Raw genomic sequence first — 13419 nt, 5'->3', positions numbered from 1 at the left:
ATGGAACTCCCATTGGCCTCACTGGTATATTGGAAGAGAACCCTAAATTAAAGAGTCATGGGCATGAAACATAAGCCCCCACCAGTGCAGCCGATAGCAGAATTTAAACAGAAATAGAAAAGAGGATGTTTCCTGCATAGCTATGGTATGGTATCCATTAAAACAGAAGATGACCTGTGCATGCCAACAGACTGAGGCTGGATAGCATTCCCTTTATTGTGTTTCACACAAAGGATAAAACAATTGTTTATGAACAGTTTGTCCTTATAGACAGCCAAATTCTTCACTCAGATATGCACACAACTTCCTCAACTCAGTTGGAAGTATTTCAGGGCAGAATATTGTTCCTGATATTTATCCTCATACTGGTGTTCCCCCTAATGCTCACAGGCAATGGTAGCATATATGTACTGAGGATGACTATTTGGTCATGTCCCCAGACTGACAGATCATTGGCCAGGGCCAGCCACCTGCTTCTCAAAGGAGAACCTGCCTAGTTGCAATGTGGATGCGCTAGCAGGAGGGTAAGCTGCATCCTTTTGCTCCTTTGACGCACCCAGTCAAGACACCACAGGATTTTGCCATTTGTTGGATTTGTCCCTTGTGGATCTTGAATGGTATGACAAATACCCAGTTTTTTAAAACTCATTTTGTCTGGTCTTAGGAGGGACATTGCTGCTAGCCACTGAAGTCTGGCCATAGCTCTCCAGTTTCATAGCCAACGTTGCATGGTGAGGTTTTCAATTTTTATCTGTTATATTTTACAGGAGTTTATAAAAAGGTATTTATTTTAAATTGGAATTTTTTGGTTCATGTTGAGTCATTTGCATACACTGCTTCCTCTTAGCACATCAAGAAATGACAGTATCGTGTTAACTGTGGCTCCATTCATTCCCCTTCCCTTGTCACATAATGCTTCTCTTTCTCTTGTTAAATGCTTATGTAATTTATTTCAGGTATCTGCAGTGGACAAACAAGTTAGCAATGGATTCAAACATAAGGGAAAATCTGACACTTGATGCCAAGGAGCTAAAGTGCATAAGCCATTTCCTGTAACAGTTGTGAGGCTAATTTTTAGTCCATGTTTATTATCCGATTTAAACCCACTGACTAAGCACAAAAATGACATGGCACAATTATAACAAGCAGCTACTCTTTCACAACATTACATGCCCAAACTTCCTCTCTCTTCACAAGATTTGAGTGAGTTTCACGTGCACTCTTGCCCCAGAAACAACAGCTTTGGGGTAAGATAGCACACAATATATTGCAATAGCAGCACTATACTATCGGATGAAAAAGGAAAGTGCACTGCCGATGGACCCCTAAATGTAAGTGCACACAAAAATGGAAAGATTTTTTAACAAATCATGACTTAAAGGAAAACAGCTAGATGTAATTATAGCAATGAACATGAAGTTTAACAACATCACTGTAACCAACACTGTTAACTTCTTCTATGCCAAAATAGAATGTACCCTCAGAGACAATGGGGCCAAATCCTCCCCACCGCCTGCCACACAGAGACCCCCCCATTCCACTTGCTTAATGATGCCCCACAGCTCAAAGCAGGCAGATAACTATCTTAGTCAGCCAGATGGGGAGGCCCTTGGCATAACTGGATCTAGACCGTCACCCTCTCCTGCAGAGGCACGTGCAGGATTGGTCCCAAGGCATGCAATAACAACACTAAAATACTATTCCATTTTGAGGATGTTGCATAAAATCCTTACTATAAAATTCCAGCAAAATGGAAAGGTGAATTAACACATAGGGCTGGATTTTTCAGGGAAGCTGAGGAGGGTTGTGAGAGAGTGACTCTGAGTCACTGACAGAGCTGGTGCTTTGTTAATCCTCATGATCCCTTAAGGAATTAAGCCAAAGAGAGTGGAGTAAAGCTGAAGGGAGATGGTGCTTGTGGGCTGGTGAGAATATTACGCTCAACAGCTATCATGAGCCACTGGCTGTGAGAAAAATAGATTCACCAAAGCTCGTGCAGGGAGATGCATGTTACTTCCCACTGCACCAGCTAATTCTCCCGTGCCCCAGAGGGGAACTGTCTTGTGAGGTCAGCATGTCAAAGAAGTCCTGTATTCTTACTCTCACCACCCTCCCTCAGAATTTCCACTTAGGGAGCAGCTTCAGATTACAGGCAGGATTCCATGGCATAGACTACTGAGAAGATGTGTTAATACATCTTCTGGTCACCCAGACCACCTTCCCTTCTTGTCCAGAATTTCCCACTTGTTGGGCTGTCTTTGTCATCCATGTCCTCCCCCACACCCTCCCAGCAAAAGCCACTGGATCCCTGCCTCTGAATTCAGGTCAACGCAGCCAGGCTGAATACGATCAACTGTTTTATGAGAACCATTCAGAGCAGGTATGCCAGTGGTTAGTCCCTCACAGCTTCACCTACTCATATTTTCCTTTAGCTGCAACTATTAAGCACACTGGAGTGAGCTGCTCCTGGCTGGCAATAGGAATAATTGAAAATCCTAAAATAAATCTAGGGCATTCACTGAATTGCATATAAGCACCTATGCCCATTGAACCAGATCCTGAACTTGTGTAAATCAGTATAGCTCCTCTGAAATGAATGGAGCTGGGTCAATTTACACCAGCTGAGAATCTTACCTCCACTCCCTTTCATGCCCATTGTCCCTCTTCACCTGTGGTCTTTTCAGTGTGGATGTAGAGATTTGCTCACATTGGTGAGGGCTGTGTTCATTTTTTCCTACTTTGTTAAACCTCAGTGTACAGGTACTGAGCAAACAGTGGAGATGAAATCCTTGCCCCATTGAAGACAATGAGAGTTTTGTCATTGACTTTGACAGGGCTAGGATTTCACCCAGCTCAATACTGACATTTTGGTTGGCTCTTCACGCTGCTTTCAGCAGTGCTCAGCAGCCTGCAGGATTGAACGATAGTGAGAATCCATTGCAAACTTCTGCTGAAAGACTGTCAGATGTGTTCATTCTGACTGCATTTGGTGTGAAGGATAGACTAGTATAGCTGGAAAATGGTTTTTCACATTTGATTTGCTGTAGTGTGTGTTTACATTTTAAGTTTATTTTTAGACTATAGAGTTGTAACAAATTAAAAAATAATTAAAATAACTTTAAAGGTCAACAAATGCAAGGAGATTCTAATTTTAGGCTGTCTGTCACCCCCATGACCCATGTTGTGATTAAGTTGTTGAGATGCATGGCCATCATGCCATTGCATGTGCTTTTGCACATAGAATATCAGGGTTGGAAGGGACCTCAGGAGGTCATCTAGTCCAACCCCCTGCTCAAAGCAGGACCAATCCCCAATTAAATCATCCCAGCCAGGGCTTTGTCAAGCCTGACCTTAAAAACTTCTAAGGAAGGTGATTCTACCACCTCCCTAGGTAACGCATTCCAGTGTTTCACCACCCTCCTAGTGAAAAAGTTTTTCCTAATATCCAACCTAAACCTCCCCCACTGCAACTTGAGACCATTACTCCTTGTCCTGTCCTCTTCTACCAATGAGAATAGTCTAGAACCATCCTCTCTGGAACCACCTCTCAGGTAGTTGAAAGCAGCTATCGAATCCCCCCTCATTCTTCTCTTCTGCAGACTAAACAATCCCAGTTCCCTCAGCCTCTCCTCATAAGTCATGTGTTCCAGACCCCTAATCATTTTTGTTGCCCTTCGCTGGACTCTCTCCAATTTATCCACATCCTTCTTGTAGTGTGGGGCCCAAAACTGGACACAGTACTCCAGATGAGGCTTCACCAATGTCAAATAGAAGGGAACGATCACGTCCCTCGATCTGCTCGCTATGCCCCTACTTATACATCCCAAAATGCCATTGGCCTTCTTGGCAACAAGGGCACACTGCTGACTCATATCCAGCTTCTTGTCCACTGTCACCCCTAGGTCCTTTTCCGCAGAACTGCTGCCTAGCCATTTGGTCCCTAGTCTGTAGCTGTGCATTGGGTTCTTCCGTCCTAAGTGCAGGACCCTGCACTTATCCTTATTGAACCTCATCAGATTTCTTTTGGCCCAATCCTCCGATTTGTCTAGGTCCCTCTGTATCCTATCCCTGCCCTCCAGTGTATCTACCACTCCTCCTAGTTTAGTATCATCCGCAAATTTGCAGAGAGTGCAATCCACACCATCCTCCAGATCATTTATGAAGATATTGAACAAAACCGGCCCCAGGACCGACCCCTGGGGCACTCTACTTGACACCGGCTGCCAACTAGACATGGAGCCATTGATCACTACCCTTTGAGCCCGACAATCTAGCCAACTTTCTACCCACCTTATAGTGCATTCATCCAGCCCATACTTCTTTAACTTGCTGACAAGAATACTGTGGGAGACCGTGTCAAAAGCTTTGCTAAAGTCAAGAAACAATACATCCACTGCTTTCCCTTCATCCACAGAACCAGTAATCTCATCATAGAAGGCGATTAGATTAGTCAGGCATGACCTTCCCTTGGTGAATCCATGCTGACTGTTCCTGATCACTTTCCTCTCATGTAAGTGCTTCAGGATTGATTCTTTGAGGACCTGCTCCATGATTTTTCCGGGGACTGAGGTGAGGCTGACTGGCCTGTAGTTCCCAGGATCCTCCTTCTTCCCTTTTTTAAAGATTGGCACTACATTAGCCTTTTTCCAGTCATCTGGGACTTCCCCCATTCGCGACGAGTTTTCAAAGATAATGGCCAATGGCTCTGCAATCACAGCCGCCAATTCCTTTAGCACTCTCGGATGCAACTCGTCTGGCCCCATGGACTTGTGCACGTCCAGCTTTTCTAAATAGTCCCGAACCACCTCTTTCTCCACAGAGGGCTGGCCATCTACTCCCCACACATCATGTTGAGTCAGCCTGAGGTAAACAGGTGGTAATCCGTGCCAGAACACTGCAACACTACTTCATTATCTCTTGCTCTTATCTACCAGAAAGCATATCCTTGGCTATCATATTATGGCACAGATGCCCTCGTCCATTACTACAGCTATTCCTAAAAAAAATGAAGTAAGTTAAAGAGAAAGTGCCCCTCTCCACTTAGAGTTTCTTTGTTTTTGTAATTTAAGACAGGATGTTGATATTATGTTAGCGAACTGTGTGTGCAGGACAACTTGCAATGATTATCTTTTAGAAACAAGGTTCTCCCGACAAGGTAGCTAAAAGAGAGAAACATCAGCTTGAGTGATAGCACCTGATCCAATGCTGACTTGAGACAATGGAAGGATTCCCATTGACTTAAATCAGAACTGGATTGGGCCTTTAAATATTTAAACTTAAATATGGATTAACATTCATTTCACTGTCCTTTGTTAAGCTATTAGGACCTTCAAATTAAGTACCGGGTAAATGCAAGATAAAGTGCAGGCCACCTAGGGGTATGTCTACACTGCATTTAAACACCCTCAGCTGGCCTGTGTCCACTGACTTGGGCTCATAGTGCTCAAGCTAAAGAGTTGTTTAATTGTGGTGTAGATGTTTGGGCTTGTGCTGGAGCCCAAAGTCTGGGACCCTGCAAGGGGGGATGGTCCCATCGCTTGTTTTGCAAAAATTGGGGATTGGTCCTGCTTTGAGCAGGGGGTTGGACTAGATGACCTCCTGAGGTCCCTTCCAACCCTGATATTCTATGATTCTATGATAAACAATATCCAGAGTACTTTGGTTCACAGTTTCTTTTGTAAAATGCAGTTAATAATATTTACCTGTTCCATAACCATATGCAAAGTCAAATAATAGACCTATTTTTAAGAGACTTTTCTTGTGAACACCTTTGTGGGTTAAATTAATGAATATATTGTTTTCAAATATACAATGTAATTTTAATACATTTCTGCTACTTTGAATGTTGCTATTGTATGGATGGGTCCGATCACAAAAGCAAAGTAAAATAGATCAGTAAAATCTTAGAAACTAAAATATATTTTGTAACATGATCATAATATTGAACTCAGAACAATAACACCTTTATAATATCCAGATTCATAACAGAAATTCACTATGATCCTCCCCACAAGCCATCTGCCTTTTTATTTATTCATGTATTTATTTTAAGGGGAAATTATGCAAAACTAGAAAGACAATGCTTTCTACTTGTACTTTTTGGAAAATTTTAATGAGATCCGGACATTGGCCAAAATTGTGTTTTTCAGCTAACTAACTGGAACCTGGGATATATAGTAAATAGGCCAACAACACTGCTTATGGTTATTCAGGGTTTTCACTGGTGGCGTGAAGTTCAAAACTCCATGCATAGCATCTTCACTCTGGTTCACCAAACATGATGGCTTTGTAGAGAGGATGGGACAATAGAAAAGAATGAGATGTAACCTGTTAGATCCTTCACAGAAAAATTCAGAAGAAGAGAAGTTGTGCAAATTTCGAAGTGAATTTCTGATTTAAAAATGCTACAAAGTGAAATTCTGCTCTGAAAAATGACTTTGTGAAAACAGCATTGGGGGAGGGGTTCTGTGTTTATTGACATCCAAGGCCTAACTATGCCTTGCAGGCACAGCCCTCCTTTGGAATCAGTGGGGAGCCACTACCTCCCTGGGGGAACATTGGAAGTAACTCATATCAAGCACTTTGGAATGGAACAGCATCCCCACTTTTACTGGATGTAGCTTATTATCTCCTACGCAGCCAGTCAGCTCTGCTTACCAGTGCATTGGAGGAGAGAGTCACAGGCATATCTGCTCCCACCCTTCTACCTTGGAGGTGCTACATGTCCCCCAGGAAGAAGGGAAGAAGCAACCTATGAACCATTGTGTATACAGACTGCTATTGTGTCTGGTCTTATGTATACAAGGTGTAGCATGGGACGGCTTCTTGCACTCTCCTCCCCAACTACACTCCCATGGAATGGCCAGGCAGAATCTGTCCTTAACAATTATTTATCTGTTCAGTTCAGGACAAATTTGGCCTTCCTTTACACCCTGTCAAACTTCACTGAAGTCCATGTGACTGCATGGGGTGTGAGTGAGAGCAGAAAATGGTTTGAGGTTGTTGTTTTTACTATAACAACACAGCCCCTGCTACAGGAAAGCACTTAAGCACATGCTAAATGTTAAACGCATGCTTAAATGCCATTGATGTCAATGTGCCTGGGGCCACAGTTTGTCTGGCAGTTTCATCAGCTTTACTTGGAATCTGGAAGTCACACTAGCTTCTTTCTGGCTCATGCATCATAAACAGTAAAAAAGATTCCACATTACAAATTCAGCAGTTTTCACAGGAGGGACTGAAGGCAGAAAATGGTTCTTGATTTGAAATTTAATTAACATTGCTGTCACTGATGTGTGAGCTCCCTCTCTCATACTAGCTGAACTCCACTGGCTGAACAATATTTTTTCACACCAACAGTTTTCATTGCAGGGTTAATAGGAGTAAAAAGAAGTAAAAAAAAAGTCACCAAAGCCAACAGATATGCATCTGAAATACACAAACAGGGGAGCAGAGCTATTGAGGAAGAGAGTACATTTTCACATAGTCACTTTTCAAAAAATAAATGCACTTTGAGCCTAGATTTCTTTGTAAAAAAAAAAAAGGCAGTTTGGTAGAACTGTAGAGCTCTTGAGCCATTCTAAACGCTTAAGAGAAAACTTGATCTCCCCTGTTCTTGTCTGGGGACCAAATCCTGAACTCACTGGCATGAATGCTGAGAGGACAAAAGCAGTGAAAACACTGCTTATCCACTGACTAGTGGCCACAGTTGTGGAAGCCTCAGCATCTGCAGCCTCACATGTGCTGATGCTAAGATGCTTATGGCAATTCTCCACACAGCAATGAAAATGGTGTGAGAATAGGGCAGGGCAGGGAGTGTCCAAGCAAAAGCACAAACCTAGGTAACCCTAAATCAGCATAGGAAAGGAGAATTGGGCTATGCCCACTATCCTACCTCATAGCCAGTAATGGCTGGAAGAAGCCTACTATGCGGGTACCCTGGCCCCTAATTCCCTCATCTCCTTCAGAGTTTTATGTGAGTGCAGCCCTTTAACTTGGGCTTTGCTCGAGAGTTCAGGATTTAGCCCTGTATGTCTAGAAACTTCAGAAATCAGCAAATCCAATTTTATTTAGTAAGGGAACCTGGAACACTCTTCTGTTTATTGTTTAGATCAGCAACTAGAGAGATTTACAGAAGAGACTTCTAGCAAAACCAAAACCTGGATCCTTTACAAATATTTAATATATGGCTAAATTCCAAAAGAAGGCTCCATCTAAAGCACCAAGGGCCTGATTCTCCACTGTGCTTCTCCAGTTTTATGCCAATGAAATAATTGGTTTCAATGGAATGATTATTCTGCAAAAGTGGAATAGTGGAAAGGAGAATCAGGCCAAAGATGTAAAGTTATCAAAACCCATAATATGTCAAGAAGACTTCCAATTAGTTGATCAATAGACATAGAGAAACTTACCTTTAAAATTTGGTCTGATTCTTGCATCATACCCTGATGTCCTTCCCATCAATTTGTCCAAAAAATCTGAAGGAGACAGGGTCTGTGAAGGGGATTTTCCAGATCTGGAATCATGTTCTTTACAGAAAGCCGCCCTAAACAAATTATTAGCCATCATTAGCGACGATTCAGCTTCATTGCCTTTATGTTTAGGGAGGAAATTATAATACTCTTTAAAAAAATCTTCATCAACATTGATTGTATTAATGAATAGATGGGTAGAAAATGGATCAGAAAACTTTATTTTAGAAGTGAAAATAAGTTTCAAGAAAAAGAAATATATCTGTGCATCACAATTTGCTCTATAGAATACATAAGACTATAAAAAGAAAATTGTTAAAACTGTAGGATTTTAAATAGATGTCTTCAACTTATCTGATTATTTAAAGCATTCTCGTGTGGACTTTGATCTCCCAGTTCATGTTATTATCAGAGTTACATGTATGCTACTGAAACCAGTTTTCACTTTAAGCTAGTCCTAAGGTGGCTTCAAAATTCCATACAATGATTGGAAAAACTCATCACAAAACAGTGAAAATTGTTGACTTTGTTAATATCCAAAACAAAACAAGAACATAGGAGCAGCAATAGTCTTTACAGATTCCATCTAAGTTGGTTTTAAATGGTGTTAATTAAAGACCCAGTTTTTTACCAGCTGTATGTTTTTTTTCCCGGAAAAGGGAAGCAAACACATCTGATTTTAATCTTCTACCCACAGCAAGCAATGACAATAGTCCTTTCCCCCATGTTTACCATCAATTTGTATTTATATCCAGACTTTTTTGAATAGGTCTGTGTCTTGAGGTTTTAACATTAAGTTAATAGTACCACCATGCCTTTGTAGCTTTGTAGATACAGCATATTAGATATTTCAGAGGAAGGGAATCTCAGATGGTTGTTCCCTAAGCACTTGAACAAATTTGGACTGCAGGGACATGGATTCTGTCATAACCATTATTTAATCAGTGAGTTTAAAATATGACTAATTCTTTTGGTTCCTAAATTATCTGTTTTATATTTTAATATAATCTCTGAGAGGTATCAGAAGTAATCCTATCACAATGTCTTCTACAGTATTGGTGTATTTAAATATTTGCCCAAAAGACATCATTCACTTTGAGCAGTATTTCTTGTTACTATTTTTTATCATCAGTGTGTGAGTACCTATCTGTAAACAGCCAAACATGATGATCTGAAATCTAAAGGAAATAAATACTATTTCCCCCCACTAAAATATTTAATTGTTAGAATACTATGTTGTCTTCAATGTTTGTGATATTATCACCATATTTTGCAAGTTCCATTTTTCTGGCAATGACATGGTACTGCTTTGATATTTTAACAAAGATAGAAATTATTCCCCACTTAGCTGGTAAAATGTAATATACAATAATAAAAAGTGGATAGCCATTCAGTATACTTATTTGGAATGACCTAACACAAATCACTTGTGTTTCCACTTGGAACCACCATGCTGAGTGATGTGGTCATCCCAAACTTGCAAATATAAATAATATTTCACTCTGTCACTGTACACACACACACTTTGTATATGTATGTATACACACACACACACACACACTACATTAATAAAACTCAGGTGAACCATTGCTTTGACAAATAATCTTCCAATGTCTTTTTGGAATGGTAAGGAAAACTCAATAACTGAAGCAATATCTCCTCCCTTCTTTGAAATTTCAAGAACATTCCTATATACTGCTGCTTGAAGTAAGGAGTGTAAAGGAATTATTGATTGGTTCAAGGTCTTCCCAGATTCAGAGGGCTGGTTCTCTAGATACAAATAACCACATCCCTGACAAAACTGGTTGTATCATTCCCACAGCTTGGGAGGAAAAAAACAAGGCAACCTACTAAATAACTTCCAATGGGAGTGGAGAGAATAAATTGCTTTCCAAAAGGAAAAAAACGATGAAAATGTTGTTCAGCTATGTAGACGTTATTAATATGCTATTAAAACGTGTCTTTAAATCAGAGAAGTGGAAAATGTATTGCACAAACTTGGGATTTTTTGTGTGTTACCAAGCAACGGGGCTCTTCCAGTGTAAAAGGTATTGCCTATATAAAATTAATATGAAGCACTTTCAGACGTAGCAAATAAACTAGGTTAATGTAACGTGGTTGCTTATAGCTATGTTTTCCACACCTTTTGGTAAATATCAGCATACAGTTATTTCACCTACCTGAAATGGTTTGTCTCTAAGAAAAATGCAAACAAGGCTATCAAAATTTTCACTAGCTGCCCGTTCATTCCTCCTGTTTTGTGTGATGATTATGGAAAATATCCCAGAAACGATTCCAGAGAGAAGCAGGGGCAAGTACCTTGTGCTGTCTAGATTCCCAAATCCAGCAATAATTTGATTTTCTTGAAAATCAAAAAGAGGAGATCTGGATGTCTACAAACTGGGGGTAAAAAATAAGAAGTGCCAGTCCTCGGAATCATGGTCAGGTCAAACCCAGGCTCATCCCCAGCAGCCAATACAAAACAGACAAAGCATCAGAACTGGTGGTTCCCCCGGCTGCTTTTACGGAATGATGAAAAAAATAAAATAAAAATTGCCCTGCTATCTTAAGAACATCATGCAAAAGGAAATCGCTGGCGCGCTGGAGAGCTGTCTGCTGTGGGTTTGTTTGATTTCCCTTTTGCTTTGGAAATCAGTATCTATGAGTCGTCGTGGGGCCGTTTCTTTTCTTTTTCTTCCCCCCCACCCTTTCCCCCCTCCGGGGCAGCGAGTTGTAAATATTGCTGTGGAATGATTGGTGTGGGCTGCAGAAAAAGCTACGCTCCTGTGCCGGAATGAGAGAGACGGGAGCTCACCCTGCCTATAAATTTCAGCACTTGGACAGCTCCGAGCCCCGCTTGTGCGCATGCATCTTTCTCCGGCTTGGGGGGGGGGGAAGAGGAGCAGCAAGCACAGAACGTGACTCGAGTTCAGAGCCGTCCCCTCCCCAAAGAGTGACTAACTCTCCCGCCGCCGCCCCGTGTGCCGGGCTCCGTGTGCTACAGAATCGCAGGGGCTCCATTTCCCGGCGCCAGGGGCAGGGAGGCGCCCGGCGCCTGCCGGCAGATGGTGCAGAGGTTGCTCGCCTCTCCCGTGCCCAGCTGTTCTGGGAGAGGAGGGCGACAGGGCAGAGCTGCAAAGCGGGGCGGAAGCCGGGGGACTCAGACAAGTCCCAGCCCCTCTCCTTGGAACGCTCCCGGGGCCCGTCCACACCACGGGCTGAGCAGGGGGCAGCCACCACCTGGGCCCTAGCGGAAGAAGGGAACCAGCCTACACGGCCTGGGGGAAGGGCAGGGCAGAGGTGGCCTGGGTGGGGGAGGCAGGTAAAGGCCCTCTCTCCAGAAACAGCGGGGCCTCCATTGCTTTGGCCTCTGTGGAGAAGGGAAGGGTAAGGACAGGATGGGTCACTGGCCCTAGGGAAAGGGGGGGAAGAGGAGGCCCCCTTGCCAGTCCCAGTGGAGAAGGTTGGGGAAGCTGCCTCCTGCTCTGGGTCTCCTAGGGAAGAGGCAAAAAAAATCACCCTCCTGCTGTGGCCCTCAGCTGCCCCCCGGGGAGAGGGAACACCGCCTCCTGGGCCCCAGGAGAGGGGGGAGAAAACAGCTGCCCCCTTGTCCCAGTGGGAAAGGGCAGGCAAGAGCAGCCCCTGACCTCTACCCAGGTATCTGAAGGCTGTAGGTGCAAAAGGGTTACCTGTGGGGCAGGAATGCAGCCCCCCTGTCTGATGGGTGTGTGCTCCAGACAGAAAAGGGCCCTTCCTTGGCCATTATGAGAAAGAGGGAAGGGGCCCCAAGACCTGAGCGCTTGTGGGGCAGGGGGGAGAGCCCTCCAAGAGCATTTGTGGGAGCAGCAAAGGCCAGTTTGCCCCTTGTGAGGAAGGAGACAGATGAAGTGGTTCCTTCATCCACTCCCCCACTTCTCTTGCCTTTTATTTCCACAGAAGGTGAGGTAAATGGACTTACTGAAAGTCACTCGGCAGGTCAGTGATGGAGCCCAGGTCCCATGCCCTGTCCAAAGTTTCTTCCAGATCCTGTATTGTTTATTTGTTATGTCTTCATGTGATAAAGTGGAGCGAGGCCTGGTGTGATTGAGAACTTAATACAGCAAAGACGTGCCACATCACTTGGTGCATCTGAGGTACATAGAGAGCTAACATTGGTAACGGTAATTGCTAATCACTGCTGTGATGGCATTTCTGAGGTTGTTACAAGCTGACACACATTAGAGCAGCCCTGAAGGGCATCAGGGACTGAAGTAGTCCATAGGTGGTCCCACCATTGCGGGAGGGGGGAGTAAAAAGGTTGCACAATATCACCTTTAACCCTCATAGGTGCCCTGCATACCTGAGGATGGAGTCTATGACTGTCATAAAAATAGTCCAGTAATTTCTTTTAGGTAAATAAATGAATTTATTGGAACCTGCTGTCTATGTTAGCATTCTGGAAATCAATCAATGGAGAAAGAAAAGGCATTTATCCCCTTTGACACCTCCCAAAGAAGTTACTTTTCCTACCTCAGCTTCATGTCCAGCTATATCCTTGTCCTCCTTCCCCTCCATGAACTCAGTTCACCAGAAACACTATTTCACTCCTTTAAATAGGTTCCCAGAAAACAAATAATTTTAAACACTGAATACAAAGATATTTCTCGTTCTCTTTGATGTGAAAAAACCCACAGTTTATGATACATTTTTTCAAATGATTGTGATCATCTTTAAAAATTGCCTATGAAGAGCTGTTGCTGTGTTCCCAAGTTAGTCAGGGATCAAGGCTATTTAGCATCATTCATTAAAGTGGAAATAGTTGTTTGTATTTAGTCAGGTACCGTACCATTTAAAAAAAATTGACTTATTGGCCAGGCACAGAAGTTACCAGACATTGATTTTCTGCTCCTTTATGATAATACAACAACTCTCCTAAAAGACCACAAAAGGAATAAAATGTACAAATATA

The 13419-nt window shown here is 42.7% G+C and overlaps 1 protein-coding gene across 2 annotated transcripts in view; it reads right to left on the bottom strand.

The window, feature by feature from the left end:
* Positions 1–10719, bottom strand: part of GLRA2 (glycine receptor alpha 2) — a 163873-nt gene extending 153154 nt beyond the window's left edge. For both annotated transcript variants that reach the window (XM_077807173.1, XM_077807174.1), the window contains exons 1-2: positions 10652–10719; positions 8412–8545 (exon numbers count right to left, since the gene is read on the bottom strand). In XM_077807173.1, coding sequence (XP_077663299.1) covers positions 8412–8545; positions 10652–10719 — 202 coding nt within the window. The remainder of the gene's footprint in view (positions 1–8411; positions 8546–10651) is intronic.
* Positions 10720–13419: the final 2700 nt, after the last annotated feature.

The sequence above is a fragment of the Eretmochelys imbricata genome, chromosome 1 (genome assembly GCF_965152235.1).
Source record: "Eretmochelys imbricata isolate rEreImb1 chromosome 1, rEreImb1.hap1, whole genome shotgun sequence".
NCBI lineage: Eukaryota > Metazoa > Chordata > Testudines > Cheloniidae > Eretmochelys > Eretmochelys imbricata.
The sequence above is the reverse complement of the archived record's forward strand: the minus strand, read 5'-3'. Positions and strand labels throughout refer to the sequence as shown.